General features: G+C 42.5%; 1 protein-coding gene across 6 annotated transcripts in view; it reads right to left on the minus strand.

Annotated features, from left to right (window-relative positions):
* CDC42BPB (CDC42 binding protein kinase beta) overlaps positions 1-20,278 on the minus strand; it is a 90,955-nt gene extending 70,677 nt beyond the window's left edge. For 4 of the 6 annotated variants that reach the window (XM_063399423.1, XM_063399421.1, XM_063399418.1 and 1 more), the window contains exon 1: positions 19,837-20,278. In XM_063399423.1, the coding sequence (XP_063255493.1) occupies positions 19,837-20,014 (178 nt within the window). In that variant the 5' untranslated portion in view covers positions 20,015-20,278. The remainder of the gene's footprint in view (positions 1-19,836) is intronic. The other 2 variants (XM_063399422.1, XM_063399420.1) reach the window with 1 other exon arrangement.
* Positions 20,279-25,097: the final 4,819 nt, after the last annotated feature.

The raw sequence follows: 25,097 nt of genomic DNA on the forward strand, positions 1-25,097 counted from the left end.
TAACTAAAATAACAAGCAGAACTCCAACAATGTCTGCAAATTAGCACTTTCTGAAGAGACCAAAACAAGTGGATCTTGCTTCTACTCAAATTTTGCACAGTTTTCAAAGATGGTACTTTCCTTCCTCTTAAGTCTTGCTAAAAAAACATAAAGAAAAGATTACTATTCCACAATAAAGGAACTTTTTCTGCTCTTATAGAACTGTTGATAGCTAATGCTTTCATAAGCCTCATCTTCAGTTCTTTTATTTCCTCAAGATGGTAGTACCTAAGCCTAGAAGACACATGTACATCAAGCCATATACAGATTTTCCTTGGGACTGTCTGAAATCCCAGACATTTGAGACAACTGAATAGGACCTACATGACCACTTAAATCCAGGAAATTCATTCTCCTCCTTAAGGAGTTCTTCCTTGTTCCTTCTTCACCACACTCCAGTCTATTGTTCGGCTCATCATCAGCCTTCATGCAGTATGTCAAACAAGAACATTTCCAGGCAGAAGCTAACTTGTCTATCCCATTCCACCCCCTCCCACCAAAGCATTCACCCAATGTGACTCCCACAGAGCTGTGATACTGGAGCCCCAGAGCAAGGCAGGGAGCAGGACAAGGCTGCAGAAGCACAAAATGGCTTTTGGAATTGAGGTGAATGTGGCGTGGAGCACAGCAACCATGGAAGTGGCTACACCAGAGCCTGTTTCTAGTCAACCTATACCACACAGGACAGGCTCTTCCAAAACACGTCAAAACTTTGTAAGAAACACCACAGAATGCACTATCTATTTAATTTTGCTTTATTCCTGCCTCAATTTTTCTATACTCCAAGTTCAAGGCCAGATTTTGCACATCTTGGAGAGGCCATTTAAGCCACAGCAAATGGTAATCACATATGGATGCACATCAGTGATGGAAAAATTGTTTCAGGGGGTTTACACGAATCACTAGTTCCAAACAGTAAAATTTCAATGATTCCATTTCTTTTATTCCATAACAACATTGAAAATATTGTTAAAATCTATTTATTTTACTGCATGATGAACAATCTTAAAAGCATAGTTAATAATTCTTTTGTAGAATAGCCTGAGAATTACGACTGCTCAGAAAAAAAATTTGGTATTTTTCAGATGGTTTCAAAGTAGAGATTAAGAAAATCTCAAATTTGAGCACAGGCAAATTCCAATAACATAGGATGAAACTAAATTTCATCAGACCCAGCACCTCTTGCACACCCTAAGAAGTAAAAAAATTCCAATCTGATGACCACATTGTGCTGATATAAGCACACATACACTTACATTAAGCCACCCCTTACATTATCAATGTATGAGCAAGCTTCTAGTTCCTGACCACATGCTTTATTTCATCTTAGAAGTAAAACTTAACAAGAAAGCGGCATAGCTGTTTTATCAATCACTTACAGTAAATACAGTTTTTTCTCCAGATATATACCAGATTTTCTCTCAAGTTACTATAAACATAATACGTGCATTATGTAACAGAACAATTTACACTGGTGCTGTATTTACCACATGCCACGTCCTTTATTTTTAGAGGTTTCCAGTAAGTTCTTCTTGCCAAAGCACCCTACAAATGCATTTACAGTGACAGGAGTGAAATGTACCTTATGATGCATTCCTTTTCTCTGCTTATAAATTTAGAGTAAAGTTGTTCAATGACAGAACTGTAGCAGATTGCTGTGACCAGAGGTGCAATTTCACGGATCAGCTCTCTTCCATCAGCTCCAACAAATCCAGCTGGTCTCACCTCACTGACCTGATTCTAATCACTAAACCAGCAGGATCCCAAGCTCCCAAGACACATAACACAACTATCACCCTGTAGTTGAAGAAATTGAATCATCGTCGCTGAAGGGTCATGAGAGGCTGCTACGCCAGCACAAGCAAGGAGGGTAAAGGAGTGGAGCATTTCCTCTGAAGCCACTGTCTGAAGTGGCCCAGGGCGTGATGAGCTGCCCACGCACCGGCCGGCACCGCGTCCAGCGGCTGCACAGGGGACCGGCCTTGCTGCTGACACAGGGAACTCCACGGACAAGAAGCACAGCCAAGTGACAATTACCTTTTGCCTGACAGTTCCCAACCAGATCAACACCATAAACTAGGAAATACAAGACTAAGGGGATGGGACAATTAGGTGAGCTTACAGTGCTACAGAACTACACCTGACTTTTTTTTGACAGCTCAAGGCTGCAACACTACAGATATAAATACCCTGAGCTGTTTTCCAATTTCAAGAGTTCAGGTAGCAACAGCTACTTTAAGAACAGGTGTGGCACATCTTTCTCTTCACTTCTTTCTAAATGGCAGCGAGCAGGAGGACATTTTCTCAGACATTACTCACCCTGTTTCAAAACTTGCCTGGAGCTTGAGATCTAATTAAAAGGTCACTGAAAGTCAGATCTTTGCCGTAGGAAAAGGCCACGAAGACACGGACAAGCAATTACTGTAACCAGGCACAAGAATCTTCGGAGTTGCTCAAGTTACTGAGAAGCAGAGAAGAGGGGAACTGTCTTTAAACCTGCAAAGAATACTAGCAAGTCCCGTGCTAAGATCTGGTACACATTATAGTGGACGGCTCAGAGTGGCTTTTTTATTATTATAAATACTCTCACTTCGTCAGTTCCCCCTCTAGACCACGAATCTAGAGCCAAAGCTATTCTGTCTTGCAGTATTCATTCCAATACCAGTGGCTGGCAACAAGCAAGAGAAAGACCATTTACAGCAGCACTGTTTTCACTGATTTCAAGTGCCAAAAGGTCACTACCAACAAAACTCTGGGCAAGCAGGGCATCAGGAGCATGGCCAGCTGCCTGTAACAGAGAAATCACTGGCGTTTGGGGTACTCTGAAGGTAAGTACATCACCAGAGGGCATTATCAGGATGCTTCCTGGCAAATTACTTGCTCAGACAGGATGTAAAGAGAGTGAAAAGAGAAGAGAAATACATCACTCAGCCTTCCAATGCAGGATGAAAACTTTACCCAGAGAAGGCAACATGCTTCTGATTTCACTGTGCAAATTTTCCCTAATGTCTGACACTGCCTCAGCATATTTCAAAATTTGTCTATATCTATTCCCAGGCTTTCCACATCATAGTTTAAATTTAAAATGAATAAGAAAGGTCTAAATTTTTATCAGGAGTGGGGGATAGGGAGAATCAACTGGAAAACTGAGAAAATCCTACCCCTGGTCTTAGATGTAGTTTTCAAAAAATTGAGTCAGACTGTATGATAATGGATCATTAGCAATACAGATTTCTTTTCAAAGTGCTCACGGCAGAAAAAAAAAAGGCCCAAAAACCTAATTACCAATGAAATAAACCAAGAAGCCTGCAGAATTTTTTTTAGAATATTGCTCATTTACATTATCAGCTTGCTAGCATCAGCTAATTATTCTGAAGTTTCAAACTGACCAGGACCATTATATCTGCTATTAAATAAGAAAAAAGATCCATTTAAAGCAGGGTCTGGTTTTTTTAACACACAGTGAATATCCATGAAACAACATTTTGGATAAATGATAATCTAGAACTTGGGACATATGACAGTTTATAATATAGGTTCAAAATTTTAAACTCTCCTTCATATCAAAAAGTCATTGTTAGAGGAGGCAAATCTTGGAACAGTTAAGAGTGAATTTTTTAAATCTAACTGAATTAGAACATGACTAAAGAGCTTTAACATCACATGTGTATGCAAAGCATACAGAACAGGAAACTAAAAATAGAACCCCAAACCTCTTCCTAGAGACATTTCCAAGTCTCCAAGCATTATAAATTCAGCTTTCTCTACTAAAGGCAGGATGAAGTTCTTCCTTCTTCTCTCCCCCTCATTCTGTATTTTTATCATGCTTTCCTATCCAAAATTTTGGTAATTTATGTACAGTACACTGAATAAGCTCTTTCCCTGTATCTCAGTATTTTGTGTATCAAAGAGCAGTTTTGGTTTTATTTAGTATTTATAGCTCATCTTTGCCATGATATCTTTCAGAAATTCTTAAATCCAGTTTCTGGATCATGATTTAAGAAAGCTCTCAACAGGCTGCCAGCCCACATGACATGCTGTTTAATGGAGATGCTTCTAGGCATTCCCAAACCTCTTGTAGGCTCCTGGAATCTTATATTTACCACACTCCCATTCCAATCCAGCTCATACCTCCCTCCCATTACTGCACACTCCAGCATGACCAGCAGCAGGCCAAGATCCCTTCGTTCTAGCTGTTCCCTCTTTCATAGATATTCTTAAAGGCAGCAGGGAACAAAAATCTGTTCAATCACAGTTCTCACAACTGCAAATACCATGTCTCACCTCTGTGTCTTGTTCCTCAGCTTTCCAAGATAGGCATCAAGTGAGGATCATCCCAAAAAGTTTTTATTTCAGGTGCAGTATCTTAAAGCATTCTGCTTTTAAGCTTGTCGTTTTAAACATAAGCTGTCAGTTTTGTACACTCCTCCTTACTTGAAGAGTAACATTATTCACATGCCAGCTATGTTTAATAAACACTACATCCATGATCCTTTTGCTTTAAGATTTCTTTCCATGCATTTAAGCAGAGAATTCCTTTTTTTCTTCCTCATTTACAGCCCATCTAGACATGTGTATAGATTTCAAAACATAAAATCAAGTACTAAGACATTCAGAACAAGCTTGTAGTAGGCTGGCAATCTCAAATCTTCATCTATACCTCAGGCTCCACTCTGTTGGCTTCCAACCTTTTTCTTTACTCATACCTGGAAATAACAACTAAACATTTGGAAGCTCCTATGCAACACCAGGGTGAGCACCTGCATGCCAGTACAGATGCAGCTGGAAAACCCTACTGGTGTAGATGTACTTTTACAAGTTCCCACTTCCACAGTAGGAACCAGTAAAGATGTATTAACTTCTTTCCAGAAATCTTCTGACATAGTACTCGGCCTCTGAGGAGACCACAAGCAGAAAAGGTGACCACAAACAGAAAACCAAGGAATTTCAGTCAATCTACAAAATGTTTTAATCTACTTCAATGCAACTGCAAATGACTACAGACATTGAGCCAATATTTACACAGAGAAAAGCCAAACAGTTGCCCTTCTACTTTCTTGCACATCACTTTAGTTATACCCCTTCTTTTTCCATAAAGAATTTAATATTTTCCTTTACTAATTTGTCTCCAGTGTCATCTAAGTAAACCTTGGCTACTTTGCCCATTTCATGACTGTTTTAGCTCTTCAGTAATATTTTCCACTTGCACCGACTCACTTTAAAAACACATCCAGCCCCAAACCACAATCTCATAAAGACTGTCAAACTCTTAATCCTTGATACAAGCTAGTTTATTTTTGATACTTGGATGATGGAGCTGAGGCTATGTAATCCTTTTCCTCCATAAACTTCTTTGTAATTCTCTAACATAAAAGTCTGGAAGAGCTGTATTTTTTTTTCCTTTACTTTACATAAGATAATATATATGTCACTTAGGCTCTTTTTTTTTTTTTTCAGCCTCATGAAAAACATGCTCAGTACTGCTTGTTAAGTAATACATTATTCCATCTTTGGATTGCCACTGTGAATCAAGCAAGGACATGACATTTACCAAAAATGTTTTTAATCTCGTGGTAGTTTCACAGTCTTTAACATACAGCTTCACTCTGGTTGTCATGAGCAGTACACACACAGCACAGGTGGCAATGGTGGCAGGACACAAATACCCCACAGCATTGGGGGAAGGATGACTCTGCTTATAAAACTTGCTTTCTTGTTGATTAAGTTGTCTCTAAAGGAATTAAAAAAACCTTGAAGACTATACTTCTGGCAACTGTCCTACTGTTTATACCTTAACAGCCCCAAAATGTCACTTTTATAATAATTTCTTGAAGCTTAGTTTTTGTTTCCTATATAATTTGAACTTTAAAACAAGTCCACAGAAGCATCGTTTTAAAAACCCCAAAACCTAGGTCCATAAAATCTTTCAAAACAAGTATCAGTCATGATAAAAAAGAAGTAACAGTCATAAATGACTCCACTGTATTATCTGCATGAGCAGCAAGGGTCACTTTGTCACTATTAGTATGCTCAGACTGCACTAGTCATTACTCTTACATAGGAACAAAAATGTACCTAATTGTTGTAGTTTGTGCAGTTGTTGGCAAAAACTCACTCCTGACTGACTATTCAGCTGTATTTTACAGGAAGGAAAGAAAACAGGAGCACTTACAGCTGTATTGCATAAAATAAAAATTTAAGCAATTACGCTTCTGAAGAGCTACTCTCTAAGGAATGCATTTTTAAGGAACCAAGAAGTTACTCTGGAGTCTCACCTTTCTTATGTGAACATATTTGAACAGATCAAAATCCCCAAGTCTAGTAAGAATCTTTGTTTTCTCATGTGAGGAGTTTTTCTTTGGGTACCATCAGTTCCATCTCTTCTTCAAAATTTCTCTTAACAGACATTTTAGTAAAAAAAAATCTCAAAGTTTACCTTAAAGTACTGGAACTTCTGGAAGCATCAGGTAAAGACAACTGGCCTGACCAATGTTTGTAGTATATTGACTAATATTTTGGACTTTAAATAATGGTTTTTCCACTCCTTTCTAATTCACAGACCTGCTTATTTTTTATTCCAATACTACACATTTTAAAACAAATACTATGACTCTCCAACCATCTATTTCTGGGTATGTGTTAAAAGATTACAAGCAGACAGTGTTGATTTCCTCTTCCATGAATTGTTATGCACCGTTAAATTTATTTCCTTGCCAATTCATTTATTTTATTTTATTTTTTTAAACTCAGAAGTGATAACAAGCAACCTCCACCCAAGTCCCTCAGAAAATGGAGAGGACAGGTTCTTACGTGTTATATGGGACATGAGGGGGGAGGAAGAGATGAGGGCAAGGAGATTGAAGTAAGAAGTAGGTCTTGCCCATGCTTTCCTCTTGCAGAAAGATAATCCATTATCTTTCACCAGCTGTCACCCACAGAGCTCTGAAGGTAGAATTACTGCAGCACATTTTCCAGTAAGGTCTGTATTATTTATTCTGCAGTTATCAAGCATATACTTGGAGAAAGAGCTATCATTAGGAATGTGCACAATGACATATTACACTGACACAAAAGATCACTGCTGCCATATGTGCACAAGTGTGCACTGCTGTTTTAAAGGCATCACTGCAAAGTGCCTTCTCTAAATACAAGTAAGAAATGAAAAGCGAAGAGTCTGAACAATAAAATGAAGGAGGTAATTAGGGCCTAAGAGGAGGAGAATGATATTTCTCAGTAGTTTTAAGCAGCAAGTCTCAGTTCACAAAAAAAGTTATTGCCATTACTTCACTATCTGCTTTTTCTCCCAAGGTACCTGCACAGTGCACAGGTACCAGAGCATCTGAAACAACTACACAACACTGAGAAAGTTTCTTCTAAAAAAGGAATACCTAAAAAGGAATAACTGCTCACAGACATAGCCCTTGTCCCAGAAGGGCAGTGGACCATTACATCATACAGTGCTCTCAATGAATGCCTTCATGACATAGCTGACAATGTATGTTCTCTGTGAAGGATATCTACCAGACTTTCAAGCATTTAGGAATATGAGAATTTTGAAGAACCTTATTATTTTCCAAGACTTTTGCTCTAAGCAAAGTACTCAAAGACATATAAATTCATTGCAAGGAAAGTCAAGTGCCACTTTGGATACCTTCTAAGTATAAAACAACACTAATAACGGATTAATTTCTAAGGTTTTGTCCCATTTATACATTGTTATCCTCATTACTGATAGCACTTCCATATGCCAATATGATTTTGAAATACTGATTTTGATTAGCTGAGTCCATTATCATCAATCAAGGATATCAGCATTAAAACCATGTTGGCAAGTCCAACTTCATGTAAGTCATATGAATTCTTAGTTTACAGAGGAAACGAAAAACCCCAGCTAGTATCTCCCATTAAATCCTCCTCTTATGAAGATTTGTTTCACCCTGTTGTTAGCAGCTGCATAGCCAGACTCCTTACAGTGTCAGATATAAGCATATTAGGAGCCCTGCTAGATAGAGATCCTTTGTGATGTGGGAACACAGCCAGTACAACAACTAAACCTGTATTTTTATGAAGGATGATTCAGGCTCGCAGTCGCGCAGGGATGGCAGGCTCTTCTGACAGCACCACAGAGGAATGCTTTAAAATATCCAAGGGCTATCAAGGCTAACTAGACGTAAGGAAACCACACTTGAGAAACAGCACTAAGCATAAAATATAGGTCCAAAGTTCTCTAAAACCTGTTCTGGCTATTCACTGCCAGAAATAAGGAAATTGGTGCTTTGTTTAAATACATGGAAGAACAACATGAACAAAATTTAATTTCCCTTCATTTACAAGCCTAGTTACAAGCTTGTCAATACTTATGTTCAGACTGTGGTAAAATGCCAGCCAACCAAGGTAACCACTTGAGACTATAAAAAAACCAAATTGTGTGAACTACTTCATCTACAACAAGAAGATGCTATTTCACATACTGCTTTTCCTTCTGAGATGTATGAAGAACAAGTGTTTTCTATTAGTTCAGCCATGATGTTAAATACATTTGTGAACACAGGAAAAAAATATACTGAACCACAGAGTAAATTTAGGTTGGAAGGGACTTCTGGATATCAGAGTCCACCCAGTTACTCAAAGCTGAGATAACATCAAAGTTCAGTCAGGTGACAAAGGCCTTGTCCAGCTGAGGTTTACCACCAGGATAAAGAGCCTCTCACCTTTCTAGGTGATTCTTCCAGTGGAAGAACATCCTCAGGAGGAGTGCTTTAATTTTTCACTCTTTCATTTCACTCTCTAAGAGTCAGAATCCTCCTTGCCACAGCCTGTGTCCACTGTTTGTCCCTCTTAGCAGTGCACCCAGGAAGCATCTGCCTCTGTGTTCTCCCCAACCACACATGTGGCAGTTGAGGATGAGATTCCCCTTCTCCAGGCTGATCCGGATCCGGGTATCTCTTGTTGCATCTTGTCTACTTCAGGCCCTCAGCCACATCAGTGGTTTACTCCTAGACTCACTTCAGTTTCCCAGTGGTTTTTCTGTACTGGGAAACCTTGAACTAGACACAGAGAAGTGGCCTCGGAAGAGTGGTGTAAAGAGACTAACAAACACTTCCTTCAGCCTGCTGGCTACATTCTCCAGATGCAGTCCTGCAAATAGGCAGCTTCCACTTCTACAACCATGCATCATTAACTTTTTCAGCTAATTGTTTACCAGGATCTACGAATCCTTTTCTGTAAGGCTGCTGTCCACATGGTCATTCTCCAACGTTTACAGCTGCACTGAGCAAGACTTTGCATTCGCCATGCTGCATTTTGTGATGTTTCACAGTGTGAAGGAAGTGTAATGCTATATACAAAAGGCAGAGGATGGAATGTAGTATCTGCTATCCCCACCCTCAAAACATGCCTGAAACATTAAACACAATCTTTATGATGTTTAACACTACCCACATGAACAGGAAGTCTATACCTAGACAACCTACAGCTTTAGTTCTGTCAGGATAAACCGGGGCAACCTCTCCTGGTCTGAGCCACTCAAATGCATGCATACCTTTAACACTGATGAAAATTACTGCAAAGCCCTTTCCTAAGGGCAGTAAAAGCTTCTTCACAAATAGCTTTTAATTTTCTTAATTAAAAATCTCCCACTTCCCTCCTTCATAAAATGTCAGGGCTTTTATCTTTACAATTCACATCAGAGTCAACTTGAGGATGCACAAGGATTGATTATTTCTAGCCACGGATGTAAACCTGACTAGGTCGTGCCTGCCAGGGTCAAGCCTGCCCAGTATAGCCCTGTTGGTACAGCACTACATCCAATCCAGTAAATCCTGCCCGCCCACAATAACAAACATAGACTGATAACCAGAGTTCAGTTGCCCTAATAACCAGTAAATACTTCCAGGGGTAAGATAAAGACAGTCTGTGGGCCTGATACAGCCTCCAGTTAGGCATCCCCACACTATGTTGTCCATGTTATCTGGAGTACCAGGTCAGAAGAACCACAATTTAAAAACAGCTGTGTGTATATTGACATTATTCCCAACTTAAATATCAACTGGTTCAGGAAACCAAAGGCTGAACTAACTGGCAATGGAAATCTTCAGTTACATACCAGAGTAAGTTAACAGACTCAAACTTAACTCCTCTATGCAGTGATACCATACCGCATGACCTAAGGCATTTTACTACAACTGGTTAAAGCTGGTCTGGAAAATGTGTATGCTTCTTCCCTGTGACACAGCTGACCTGCACCTTCTCAGAAAGTCTGCTCTGGCAGATGAAGTGTTGTGAGTTTAGGAAAAATACCTATTACTCATTAAAGGCAAAAATATTAAATACCACAGGCTCCAGCCTTCACTCTGCACTTACAACTCAACATGTACCAGTTTCTAGCTACCAGTTACTCCACTAGGACCTCTAGATCACTTTTAGCCTCTTGTGCATGTAAAACTTTTCTTCTCACTGCCTCCTGGAGGAAGTCCCATGGTTCTGAATCACAAAAACATCATTTCCTTCAAGATGTGTAACTTGAGAGCACTCCAGGGCAACAATGCCACCCTAAAAGGAACCACTGATGAGGAGAACACAGTGAGATTCCCTCCTTGGCTTAAAGAGCATACAAATTAAAAAGAAAGAAAATGTGACCAGATACTACATTCCCATTTCACGCTGACATAATGAAAGCAATCACAGACTAGACAGAGAAACCTAAATCCTTAATTTCAAAATTTCAATACAAACTTCTTATTCAAGTACACAAAACTATAGGAAAAAAACACCTAACAATAGGAAAAACTTGTTTATTCTCCTTCAGATCCAGAGTCCAAAAACAGCCAGAAGCCTGTAGAACAAAGCCTGCAGAGCTTGCACACTGGGTGTCCATCTCGCAGGGCTCATAAGAGACAGACCACAGCCATGCAGGCACGATACACAGAAATGGGTGTGGAGGGAACAACAACACAACTAACTAATCCTGTCAGAAAAAGAGTTAAATCTAAAGACTAAACACGCATCTTAAAAAGCAAATCTTTGGGAACATATTTCAAAATGATATAATAGGATCTTCATGCCTGAAGTCACCCTCCTGCTGTTTCTACTCTGCCTTAATTACAGTAAAATAAAAGGCACTCTGAACACTCCAGCTTCTTGTATTGATAATCCAAGTCACATGGGCAGCAATAGGGCTGGCAGCACACAGGAAAGCTCCATGAAGAAGCCGACTTTTGAGGAAGGATGTGCAAAATTAAGATCATGGAAGCCATGTTATAACAACATCAGAAATCCTGAGGTGTGCAGGGCAATGGAGACAATCCCCATCCACTCCCAAGGTACATGTCAAACCTCTGTAAGTAGTGGGGGGAACCAGGGACAGAGAGAATTCCTCAAGAGTGGGAAAAAGATTCCAGATGTACCATGAGTATTACCATGCAATTACTAGAAACCTTGTCCTTCCTCAGAGGAGGTCAGAGATTTCACAGGCATACAGTTTAGTTCTTGGGCTTAGGGACCATTACTGGCAGGGAAATCATAACATACAACTCTCCATATTTCTATAGTGGTTGGCATATTTTGGGTGAAGTTATACATCCTGTAACAAGAATGAATCCATATCCCACAAACTACACAGTCCCAAATAAAAGTACAATATTGCCAGAATAGCTGCAACACTTCTTTAAGACTAACTTCCATATACCTACTCAAGCAAATTTAATGCAGGTGTCATCTTACTTGTTACTTCATTTTTCACTAAATCTTTTGATGACAATTAGAACAACATAACTCAGGTTTAAGCTGAATTAAAAGTCCAGACAGAATTTTGTATTGACTTTTCTAAAACCCTGAGCATGCACATCTCACTAAACTGGCATAAACACATTCCAAGCAGGACTTCACAAAGCAATTATCCATGTTTAATTTTTATGTTGGAGAACACAATTATGAAAAGAATTTGGGATATATTTGAAATTGGTGCTGCTTCTGATCTTTTCTCGGCCTTTTGGGGAAAGACAGCCATACATATTTGCCCCTCAATAGCACTGCACTTAAATTAAGAACCATACCTCAGACTTTGCTAATGCACAAGTGATTAATAAATTCCACAGTTTCAGTGATTTAATATTTGGTAAAGACATCCCCACCATTTTCTAAAGCTCAGACTCCTTTATAGATGTCTTAGGTTGGGTATCCAGAGGTACTAATCACATTTGAAGCTTTAGGCCATGGTTAAGTAATAACACGTTTCAGTGTTAAGACCCTGATGACATGAATGATAGAAATTAAGATCTCAGGCACTTCAGGATGCCTAAGGCCTCAGCTGGAAATGATGGATGCACACACTTAATCTGAATGCACTCTAAGTATATCTACAGACATGATTACTGAGGTCTATGCAAAATCAGGGCTTAAGAAACACTGGGTAGTTTCCTACTGAAGAAAGCTACATTCATTATAGTGAACAAGATCTTTATAAATGAAAGCCTGCATTCTGGCAGTCTGCATATGCTGATGAGAAAAATAGGCTGGAAGCTTTTAGTGTTAGGAGACAGCTAAAAAATGAACAGATCACATTGAACCACAGAGCAAATGTACATAAAAATTCTCGGACCTGGAGAATTTTTAAAATTAAATCCCTTTTCTTTAAAAAAAAATTTAAAATAAATAATAAATAAATAAATAAATAAAATGCAAAACCCCCTAGCACTTCAGTGGCATATAATAGTGAGCATGATACAAGTCCTTTGGTAACATTGGAATACATTGGAACTCTCAAGTGTTTCTTGTGAAATACTTAGGAAACAAATGCTAACTCTATTTAAATTATTATCAAAAGCAAAAATACGTTAAAAAGCTTTAACAACTCCCTTCTATTTTTCTAAACAGTTTATTTGTGGTCCATCACCCTATTAATTTTTTCAGACTTTGGTAATGAAAAAGATGAACCCATAAAATTTTTCATAATTCTAGGCACTGCATTCTGTTAATGGCACAGATAAAGCTGCACTTCTTAAGTATTATAATTCTTCCTTTTTGTAATACCCATCTTATAGCAGCTTTCATAAATTGCCTCAAATTACATGGAAGGGAAAAAATGTAATTTTTTATAAATGTAAAGAAGCTGTAATTTAACATTCCCAGCTAATCACAACTACAGATCAACATTCCTAAAACCTAAAACATTAATATACAACCATAAAGTAGAAGTAACTTGCTAAAAGAAGCTAATGAAACAAGTCTTTTCAGTTCTGATTCACACAGTTAAAATCATTTTCTAGTAGGTGTGGAAGAAACTGACTCATTCCCACACATTAATTGTTTGCAAAAATAGATTAGTTCAACTTAATTTGATAAAAAAAGTTCATTGTGCTAGATCTGTTGGCTGACTTTCAAGCCATTTCCACTGACCATGCAAGTTTTAAGGATGTAAATTGAGTAATTTTTTTTGCAAAATATCTAATATTATCTGTGAAAAATCAATAGGAAAATAATTTAGATTTGCAGGTGAAACGTGACAAACAGAAGTTAGATTTATGGATGCTTATGAAAGCTTGCTTCTGCATTATAATCTTACACTTTATCATGTACCATCAGTGAGAAACTACTAGCTGCACACATATCTTCCTGTATGAAGACAAACTTATCAGTGACTTATTTACCCCTTCTGAGTTTTCACAGATAAACAAAATTTAAATGCAAAATACAGATCACAGCCTTCAATATACCATATAATTCCTCAAGCCCTAACTAAAGACTGGTGTTATTTATTAGCACCTCCATCCACAGGAGAAAAGCAATACAAACCTCCTTCTATGGGACAAAAGCCAATCTTCACCCAGGCCATCTGTCACTTTAACAGCACATGCCAATGGGCCTCCCATCCTCCAGACCCTGTTACTTTGCCACTACTAAAACATGACTGCAGCATTCAATGCCACAGCATGAAGTTTTACAGAAAAAGTCATTAAAAGAGTCTGCTTCGTTCTAAAAATAACAGATTAAAGCAGATGTCCTGTAAAGAGTCCATCATCACACAGCAGCAATGGTTAAAATCCACGTGCCCTCATGTCACTAGCCCAGACTACAATGCTGTCTAAGCTAACATGCAGTTTGGGCTACTTCAACGTGAATTAATCCTAAAATACATCTTTGATAAGAACAAAACCAGTTTCAAAAAGCAGAGAATGCAGGGAAGTGGGATTCAGCAGCCAGGGTCACACTATTCTGTCAGATGGTTATCACCTTGTTACAGAAGATGACCCAAGCTATGCTGCCCCATCTATGACCACAGGAAACTTTCAGGAGCAGGGCAGAGTTCTAGCTACATCCATATTGCACAGAAAACCCCATGGTCACCACCACCACTCACCTTTCCAGAACACCTGCAAGGCACCTGCAGCTGTACCCTGCCCCAGTGGGCCCCCAGTCCACACCCTCCTGCCACTAGCTCCAGCATAAGGGATTGTATCAGGATTTGGTGGGTAGAGGATGATGTAGAGGAAACCTAGCCAGAATCTGAAATTCAGTTTTCTTGTTCATCAGCTATCTTCATTATCCAACCACTGTCACTTCACACACATGCCCAACAGGCTTATCACTCACTGCACAGTTTCTGCCTGCACACAGAAAGACATTATATGAGCTGGCAGAGCCTGAGGTCCCTTCCTGGATTTTTATGTGTATTTCTCTAAGCAAGGGAGGGGGGAGGAGTGCCAAAGGGAAGGAAGAGAGGAATTTAAGCCCTGAAGTCAAGAGATATGAAGTGTTATCAAATGACAGTTTTTCCTGGTGTAACCCTGAAAGACCAACAGATCCTCACAAGCAACCCTAAAAGTCCATCAGCTCTCAAAAACATTTAAGGATAGTTCTGCTTGCTATGCTAGCAGCACACTTGCCACACATTGTGCCCCTGCCCTTACCTAGTCCTTTTCTAGTACAGCAGTACCTGTGGCAGAGGACTAGGTCAGCCCTGCAACTAGTTTAGAAGATGCTCTCATGCAGGCTGGAAAGACCCTTTCTCAGAGTCACATGTACACTTCTGAACACAACTGCTCTCAGGCTGAGAGAAAAAGCTCTACACTGCTCTGACAGAAAGGCCACCCTGCAAGGTTACGCCTTCCCTAATTAGGTTATTTTTTTATCTGAAAGATTAGGGTGTCTGTTTAAGCAGAACTGGGAGGAGGAAAGACTAGGCCTCGGAGTCAGTTTGCGAAGCTCACAGAGCCCCTCCAAACGGCAAGATCCAAACCTGAAGCACCAGTCCTGACAGCGACCTAAAGTTGTGAATCACTGCACCAGCACAGCAGCCCTTCCCAGTCCAAGTTCTGTGCATGACTTTTTCCATCTATGGTCCAGACTCAAGTGTAACAAATATATACCCAAAAGTGGCAGTTCAGGGCTAGGCTAGAGGTTGCTTTGAGCACTCTGTGTGTACATTTTTTCTCTCCTCTAGTCCAGACCAGGAATATATTGATGTTACTACAACAGCATCCGCTGTCTATTATGCCAGACTGTCTTCAAGAGCTCAGCAGTGGGTGCCAAGCTGGCCTACTTGTGCTAATCATCTGCATCTTCTTCCTTTTCCCCACAGCTTCAGCATTCTTAAAGTTCCTTTCAGGAGAAAAGAAAAACACAGAGACAAAAACTCCACCACCATCCAAAAGCAGAACACCACTCTAGCTGGGTAGCAGACCTTGCACAAACCGAGAACACAGAAGGTAAGTCAGCATTTAGACAGCTCATAACAAATGAGGAGAAACAGTCCACAGAAGTATCTTGGGAGCTTGCTTCAAACAAAAAACCACACACAGCTCAGTCTAAACTACTCTGACATGGGTTTTGAGGTGTTGTCACAGAGAGAACCAGCAAGTACATAGTCTGGGAGTGAGACAACACTGAATGAAGTGTATGGGGACACGTGCCACGTTGCCCTCTGTAGCAGGCCAGCAGTATCAAATAGGGTCAGAGGAAACAAAGGCTGAAGCAAGAGAGGCTGTGCAGCACCAGGATCATTTTGAATACCAATAAGGCCCATTCCTGTGAGACTTTCCTCTGAACATGTTTGACTACTGGCTGCAAACTGTGACAAGCAGCTGTCCAAAAATGGAGCAGCCGGTTGCACCAGTCCCTGGTGACTGGAGGGAAGGGGCAGTGAGCACCAGCCACAGCCAGCTAAGATAACTCCTGAAAAACCAGGTGATGTCAAACCTGCATAGAAGTGATGCCAGCCAGCAAGGTGCCCTGCAAGCAGCCACTCTAGCACAGGGTTATGCAAGTCTCAGATGCCTCAGTATAGAGAACAAGAGGCTCCACAGGGAGGAACACACTGTACCTGAAAGCTAAAGGACAGGTGGTGCACGGGCACCTGAGCTGTGACTGTGCTGCTCCAGAAATACTCTTGTATTTCTCTCCTTGACAGGGTAAACAAGGGACAGCACACATTTTCTGCAGGAAGAGTCTCTTGGGACATCCCTCTGCAGCATATGGACAACACTGCAGCACCCAGAGTCCATCAGGTAAGTCCAAAGTCATGCAGCCTCCTCTGTGCCAGCTGATCGCTTCAGGCAGTCTCACTTTCAGAGGGGAATGAGCAAAGCCAACTAGAATAAACAGGGTTCCTCACTATTTCTCACTCTAGGAGCAGCAGATGCAGCAACAGTTTAAAAGACACTAAGCACAGATTTAGGAAGTTCTTTCTGAACATGTAGACATGGGTCTGTTACCTAACATACTCGGATCCAATTCCTACTAAGAACACTGAGCATTATTTCAGCATTATATAAACAATATAACAGTGATAACCACTTGGTGAGAGCTTATTCAAGAGAAGTTATAAATAAAAATAACTAGAAGAAAAGGACTTTGGACTCCTCACTTGCAGTTCAGCTAGCTCTTCTCCAAAGACACTTGGCATAAAGATATGTGTATTATACATCCAGTAGAGGGAAAGAACAGTCTGTTTGAAAGCTCCATTCACCATGGGAAAGCTGTAATCGACAAGGTTAAAATGGCAGATTCCTACAAGATTTGTAAAGCAATGGAAGCCACAAGCTGCCTCAAGGCAAAGGACCACACCCTGCGCTCTTCTACGGTTAGCAAATAGGAAGAAGATTTTGAAGAAATAAGCCCGTGGCAGGACTACCAGGAAGCAGCAGAGGGATTAATAGGACAGAAGAAATGGGCTGCAGCATTTGGAGATTATCAGCCTCCACAGGTAAGGTGCAAGGCTTCCACAGATGTTGAATAGAGAGGAGGTGGCCTAAGTCTCACAAGATGAACATGGGACTTAATTTTCTGTACTCCCCATTTCTCCAGCATCCACCAGCTACAGAGTATGAGCAGCACCATGCTCTGTCAGAAAGCAGAGATATCCATATCCAGCAACTACACCACACAACTCAGAATCTCCTCTACACTCCACAGCCAGAAAAAAACCCTGCCTCAACTACCACGCCTGAACTCTATTTTCTCCAGCCAATTAAGAAGGCAAGCAAGTCTATTAGCCACACTGAATCATTTCCATGGAATTTTACATGTGTGATACCTCACACCCAGTTTTAAAATCAAAAAATGTAAAAAAATGTGTTATATAGCTCATCTTAATTCAAACTTAATACCTATGCAGCTTATTTCCATTGTCAGTGGTAAGTCCCCATTTTGCTAAAAGGAAATTCCTTCTGTCTCCAGCTGATAAAGATGCACTGATCTTCAAAGTATAACTCAAATATTTAACTACACTCTGATGCTTCTACAGACACATAACAGCACAGAAAACTTGTGCACATTAATCCAGAATATCTACTAACAGCAAATCAGGCTGTAATTAAGACACATCATGACATAAGGAAGATTAGCATGTTTGGCATGATATTTTCCTTATTAGCTGGAGGCAGAAACAAGTTCCTTGTCAGTGGAAACACACTGTGAGGGCATTAAGACACAGATAAAAGGTGTCTCGTTGCTGGCACTGATTTGTTTTTAACAGCTTGAAGGACAGGAAGGAACTCAGAGTATCAACTGTAATTGGTTTTAAGGGTATCCCTTGCCGATGGAACACAAATATACAGTCAGACTTAGGCCCACCCCTTACCATCAAGGGCCTGGATTATAAACTTTTATCCCTACTCTGCAGCACCAGATGGTAGCTCACATACATTTCAATTATTTATTGAATAGGCACTTTGTTATACCAGGGTAATCCCACACTGCAGTAAAACCTACACACTGTTTTTATTGCGAGCTATACTTTTCATCAAGTCAGTAACCTTTTCACATTCAGTGAACAAAATAAATAGAATTAGAAGAAGCGATTTTATAAACAATTGGATAATCGGCCTCTCCATCACACAGAAAATGACAACGCTGGGATCAATCAGTAAGGCACAACCACCAGCAGCGCTATAGAAAGTGCATATCATTCTCTGGCCTGCCTCAAATCCTTCCAACTTCAGTTTTCAAAGTATGCTGCAGTCTGATCTATCACACCTAGAAATTTGCTGCTGCTCACTCAAGCCATCAGCTTGAAAACAAAAAACCTTGAATGCTCTTTACAGAAGACATACAAAGCTCCCATGACAAAACAAATAATCAATGTTCCCCAGGCTGCAGCCTTGCGGGGCAGATGTGATAAAGTGGTTAATTATTCAGTTGGCAATCGCATTACTGACGTCAATAGAAGAGTCCAGGAAGTGAATCCTCTTAGTTTGTTAGTGTATGACAAAGAGTGGTGGTCCCCACAGAAATTAAGGAGAACCAGCTGTCCCTTCATGTTAGTGCTCTGGTCTCTAGTGCTAAAGACACACATTTGCATTTACTGAAGTAAATCTGCCCCTCCCTCTCCCTTAGGAAATCCTTTGTTTTGTTGGCTGGGGGTTTTTTGTTGTTTTTTTTTATTTTCTTAAGAGTGCTCTTTTAGAGCCTAATTAACTGTACATGCATGGAACAGCTGATAAACGGGACAACATTCTCGTGAGCAATGATCTCTCCTCCCTCCCCTCCAATTCTTATTCCATGGAGAACTTAAGTCACCTTCGTCATACATTATTATTCATAACTTACTCAGCTGAATAAACCAGTCAGCCACCATGGTCGTTTTAACATAAATTCATTTAGACATGCAGCAAGGAAGGATCTCTGCTCTCCACATACCTCTAGTCAATAGCCTTAACTCAACAACATTAGATAGAAAACTTTATCCTAAGTGCCATCAAAAGTATCCACATTTTCTTTTGTCAGCACGCTCCGGACTATTGGAGGTCTCTCGTTATCAGGCTGCTTAACAGTGGGGAACCATTAAACAAAGCTCTTAGAAAGGATGCCTAGAAATACCCTGTCCTTGGGGGGCATGCCCAAATTAAAAAAGACTGCACGATGAACGGGAACTGTTTCTTCGAGACACACACACACACGCCCTGTCTAAAGCAACGAGCCGGCACCACAGCAGCATTTCAAAGCCTGAGCCTGGTGCTCTCCCCTCCTCCCCTCCCCCAGGTAGGAAACCCTCCGAGGACCGCTGGATTAGCCTGACATTTCGGGCTAAGCCGAGCAGGGTTTCAGGCCAAGGACACTCCGCTGCTGTTTCTGCTGCCGGCTGCCAAGCGGTTCGCTGGGACCGAGGGAGGAGACCCGGAGGGTCAAGGCCCGGCTGGCGGCGGGGGTGTTCCCCAGGGAGGCGCCGCATCCAGGGGCGGCGTCTCCGGCCGCTGCCGGGAGCGGCGGTGGGAGCGCACTGCGGGGCCGGGCCGCCCCCGGCCGGCCCGCCGCCCCTCACCCGGGCACCGCGCACAGCCCCCGGCCCCCGCCCGGGCTCACCCCACTCGAGGAAGTCGGACACGTATCGGTCGCGGCGGAGCGGCGAGTCGCGGCTGCACTCGGCGTAGACGCCGACCAGGAGGTCGAGCAGGGTCTCCACGCTCAGCACGTTGTCGTGCCGCTGCGGCCCGTCCAGCACCAGCTGCTCCAGCCGCTTCAGCCGCACCTTGGCCGACATGGTGCCGCTCGGGCGGCGGGCGCGGGGCACGGACGGGACGGGGCGAAGCGAAGGCCCCGGGGCTCAGCCGCGCTCAGCCGCCCCGCGCCACCTCCCGCGGCCGAGCGGCTCCTTCCACGGGCTCCGCCTCGGGCACGGACGATCCATGGGCCGGACCCGGCCACCCCCCGCCCCGCTCCGCTGCGGCCTCGCCCCGGCGGCGGGGAAGGGCCGATCCCGCTCCCGATGCCGCTCCTCCTCCCCGGGCCCGGCGCGTCCCTCGGAGCGGCCCCGGCCACGCCCACCGCGCGGCGCCCGCGCGCTCCGACGTGGGCAGGGCCGCGCGAAGCCGCGCAGGAAGCTTGGGCCGGGCGGCGCCCCGTAGCGGCAGATTCGCCACGGAGGGCGCGAGGGCTGGGGTGGGCTGCGCGTCCGCGTCGGCACTTTCGTGTGTGTGTGTGTGTGTGTGTGTGGATGTGGGTGTGGATGTGTGTCTGTGTGTTTGTCTGTGTGTATCCTCAGGAGGTTCTTTGGTGTAAGACCTGTGTGTCCTTTCAAGCACGACAAAGGAGCCCTAGTCAATTGAGCAGGCAGCATCCCTTATTCACCGACATGCTGGCACTAATGAGCCTCAAGCATGCAGCACATCGCGATGGTGGTGCCTGTCTACGTGCACAGAATCACAGGCTCTTGGAATGGCGCCGGGACCACAACGGGCCGTCTTGTCCAAGCTCCCTGCTCGAGCAGGGTCACCCCAGAGCACATGGCACAGGATTCCATCCAGGCGGCTTTTGGATGTCTCCAGTGAGGGAGACTCCACACTCTCTCCGGGCGACCTGTTCCAGTGCGTGGTCACTGCACAGTAAACCTCTTCCTCATGTTCGGATGGAACTTGCTGTGCATCACTTTCTGCCCATTGTCTCTTGCTCTATCGCTCGACACCACCGAGGAGAGCCTGGGTCCACCCCCTCGCCACCCTCCTTTCAGATACTTGTGGACATTGACGGGGTCCCCTCTCAGTTGCCTTTTCTCGAGGCTGAGCAGGACCTGCTCCCTCAGCCTTTCCTCGTTAGAGAGATGCTCCAGTCCCCCAGTCATTCCTGCTGTCTTCCACTGGACCTGTGCCAGGGTTTCCATTCCTAACTTGGCCAAAATACTCAAGGTCCATGTATCCTATTGCTGAACTATCTTAAGTATAATACTAAAGAACACACCTACAGGTCAAAAAGACCCCTGTCCAGATGAAGACCCTTTCTCTGAGCACATGGACAAGTTAGCTGGGGTTGTGTAACTTGTATGAAATGACCAACAAATCCTAGTAGAGGATTTGAGCTTGGGAAGTTGCTAACTCTGAATTTCTGTTTATGAATAATGGTGCAGAAACTGCGGTGGCTTGTGCTTGATTTGTGGAATACCACTGAGCACCCAGGCTTGCACATCACTGAAATAAATAATCAATGTCTTTCGACATTGTTCTTGGCTTGTTGCACACCAGGTAATGATTCCCATTTCATGTGTGTCCAGTGTGTGTGCCCTGGCCTGTGCCAACCCGACAGGGCTCCAGGACAAAGTCCCCTCCCTACTGGTCAGGCAGGTGCACTGGGGCCCAGGCAGCCTGCCCGAGCCACCCAGCTCCTGCCCGAGCCATCCAGCCCCTGCCTGAGCCACCCAGCCCCTGCCTGAGCCACCCAGCTCCTGCCCGAGCCACCCAGCCCCTGCCTGAGCCATGCAGCCCCACACCTGGCCATACCAGCCCGTGGGTTTCCCATGAAGGATGTGGTGACTCCAGGGCCACCATCCCCACAGGTCTTCACTGGATGCTGTGGCCATTGGGAGAATTCTCTGGCCACACCAGGAGGAGGACCTTCTCTTACCCAGCCTTGGTTGTGATTCTCTGCTCTGTGACTTGCCTAAGTGACAACAGGCAAGGGGCTGGCAGGGTAGGCATGGCTTTACAGCAGGACATAGTTTCTGGGAGCTGTGGCTTTTTATGCTTGTCAGAACCTCCCTGGTGACAGGACTTTATTTCCCAGCAGCAGCTAGCCTGGGCAAAAAGAGCCCTGCGTGTTCACAGCTGCTGTCCTTGATCCCTTGAAGGAGAAGGCAGCTGGGTGTAAGGCACTCAAAACTTTGCAGCACTGCTTTTTTTCCCATCACAGCTTATTCTGAGAACTGTTCTCTCTGGAAGCTGAAGCACCTCAAGGCAAGATGCTGAGTAGCTTGGGATGGGAGTTCACTTCTGTAGGAATGCAGCCAGTCAGGTCCTGATGCAAAGCTGAACTGGCAAGGATGCTGTTTCCTTGCCTGTCTCCCCCGGCAGGTAGTTGGAGTGCTGTGTGTTCAAAACCATCGCACCGGAAAAGAGGCAGCCGAGTGCTGGTTCTGTCTGGGCTGGGAACACCCTGCCTCAGGCAGCAGGAGCCAGACTGGGCTTTGTTCATGGTCAGACGTGACATGTCACTGCTGAAAGACCTGAACCTTCCCATCTGTCACCTCCAGGGCCAATAGCAAGGCCAAACCCAACCAGTGCTGCACACAGGGAGCTGCCTTTTCCCAAGGGTCAGGAGCACACCCAGGCAGAGCGATGGGACGTTTATTGTGGAGCAGGAGGTATTGCTTCTCGTGTGACACACGGGGCCAGCAGTTGATTACAGAAATACTTGCTTCTAGGATCCTTGGCCCTCAGGCATGTTTGATATCTCTTTGGCAGCAGATATCTGTTACATTTGAAAGCTATTCAGTTCATAATAATACCACCCTGTGTACTTGAACCTAGTACCTGGGTCCAAATAAACAAAGAAAACCCACAGTAGACTAAAATAGTTTTATTTTTCTTGAATAACTTCTGTCTCTTTCTACTTCCTTCTCCAAACATCCACATGAAAAAAAAAAAAAATTCTCAGCAGATCTTGAAGTTTTCATTGTTCTCTCGCTGTGTTCCTCCTTGGTTACAGTTGTTTCATCTGACCTCATACTGTGTCATATCACAGATACATTCATTTAGAAGAGCCTTGGTACTTTAACAATCACAATTGTTCTTCCGGTGCTGTTGCTTTATTTAAAAGGAGAGCCTAACATTTTCAGCTTATTAACACTTTGGAGAGTAATTCTCGGGCAGCTGATCAGAGTAATGGCCTGGGAGAACAGAGTTTTAAAGATCCTGTTACAGTCTCTGTCTTTGCCCTTCTTATCTGTTCCTGCAGGTGGAGATTATCATCACCTCCTTCAGCAAGGAAGAGATAAAGGGGACTGCAGCTCGGTGAAGAAAAAGCCATCTCTGCCTACCAATCACTGTTGTTTCCAGACTCCTCAGTCTGTTTTGCATTAGCAGAATTCAGGGGGTTCGGGAGCTATTCCTGACTTGCCCCAGTAGCAGGGAAGAACCAGGGTCCAGTGCTGGGCAAATGACAGATGGGTGACAGATGACATTGAATCCGGCTTTAACAGCTACGAGAGGTTTAGTACATCAGACCAGCACGTGCAGGATTATTTATGAGCGATACTGTAGATATTCCAGAATTAGTTGAAATTTTATTTTGAAAAACTCTTGCAAAGAGTTAAAAGCTGTGCGCATTGTAAATAATTCTGGGTTTTCACAGCAAGGGTTTCAGCTACAAAAAACTCTACTGAGCTAAAAGGTGACATTTGGTATTCCTACTAGGAATTGTATTTTAACTTGGAAACAGTAGCTGAAGGTATTCTGCTTCTGTTACTCATCCGTGCCAATTCCATAGGCTAAAAATAAATGTGACCTGGCTAAAATGAATTAAATGATCCATCTTACTGGTTCCTTTTTCCTATGGCATATTTAAGTGGAAAAATACAGCCCCTTTTTCTGGAATGGATCTGATTTTAATTTTTTAAGGTTTGTTGTTGTTGTTTGGTCTTTTTGGCAAGTGAACAGGTTCTCAGTTTTCTCATTTATCTGGAATCATTGTAGATCTGCAGAACAGAAGTCACAAAGTCCATATGGCAACTGAAAAGTTTTTATCGATCCAATCAACTCAATCAACTAAGGTGGTTTTTGGTTTTTTGTTGGTTTTTTTTTGGTGGGTTTTTTTTTTTTTTTTTAGTTGGGTTTTTTGTTTGTTAGTTTTGTTTTTTGTTTTGTTTTGGCTGTACTCCAAGTAACTTAGTAACTTGTAGCGAGAGAAATTCTGTTACAGAATTTTGATGGCAACAGGAAATAGCTGTGTCACTGCTTTATGACTTCAGGAAAATCCACCCACAGATCATTTTGGAATTTAGGAAAATTAAGAAATACAGAGCGTGGACAGAAATTGCAAGCATATCTCATTAACAAGGAAAACACCATGCTAAAAATAGAAAGTGAAGATGTTGCAACTATCTCATTTGTTACATTCAGACAGATAATTCTAGAAAATGTGAAAAAACCCCACATTGCAATATTTTGTTTATGGTCTAAATTATTTTTATAGCAAAATAAGCAATAAGCAAAGGGGTGAGTCTGAAGAGCTAGAAAACCTAGCTAGAAGACCTAAATATATTCTATGCATTAAGGAAATTAGATGAAATTTTTAACTGAGAGAGAAGATGACTAATATGCAGCAAGGAAGGAATTTTCTAATGATCCAGAATGCAAAATATAATTAAATTGAAATCAGAGAAAGCTCATAGGAAGGAGTTCCAAAGGTAGAATATAAAAAAGAGTTAAACATGCCTAAAAGTCACACGACTGCTTTGTATCTTGTTGTTATCATGGACTTTCCTTCCTGGAATTATTTTTTAGGAAACTGTCACCTTTCCAGCTCTGTTTGTATTTGGCAATATTCTAAAAAATCCCTTCTTGCCAAACGCAGTGTAAATATACAGCTGTCATCTATACTGGGAGCCAAAAATAATCTATCAGTGGGGGCTGTCTTTGATGACATTGCACCATGTAAGCCTGAACATTGAGCTAATGCAGTCAATATTAAAAACAACAACAGCGAGGTCACCGGTGGTTTGTTAACCATAATGGCAAGTACATAGGAAATTTCTCAAAGAGGACAAAGTCTCTGCTCTTTTGTTGGTGAATGCTAGAACTGTGCTTCAGCTTCTAGGTAGCTCTGTGTGCTTCAGCTCTCTGGTAATGCAGTATCTG

The sequence above is a fragment of the Prinia subflava genome, chromosome 5 (assembly GCF_021018805.1).
Source record: "Prinia subflava isolate CZ2003 ecotype Zambia chromosome 5, Cam_Psub_1.2, whole genome shotgun sequence".
NCBI classification, from domain to species: Eukaryota; Metazoa; Chordata; class Aves; order Passeriformes; family Cisticolidae; genus Prinia; species Prinia subflava.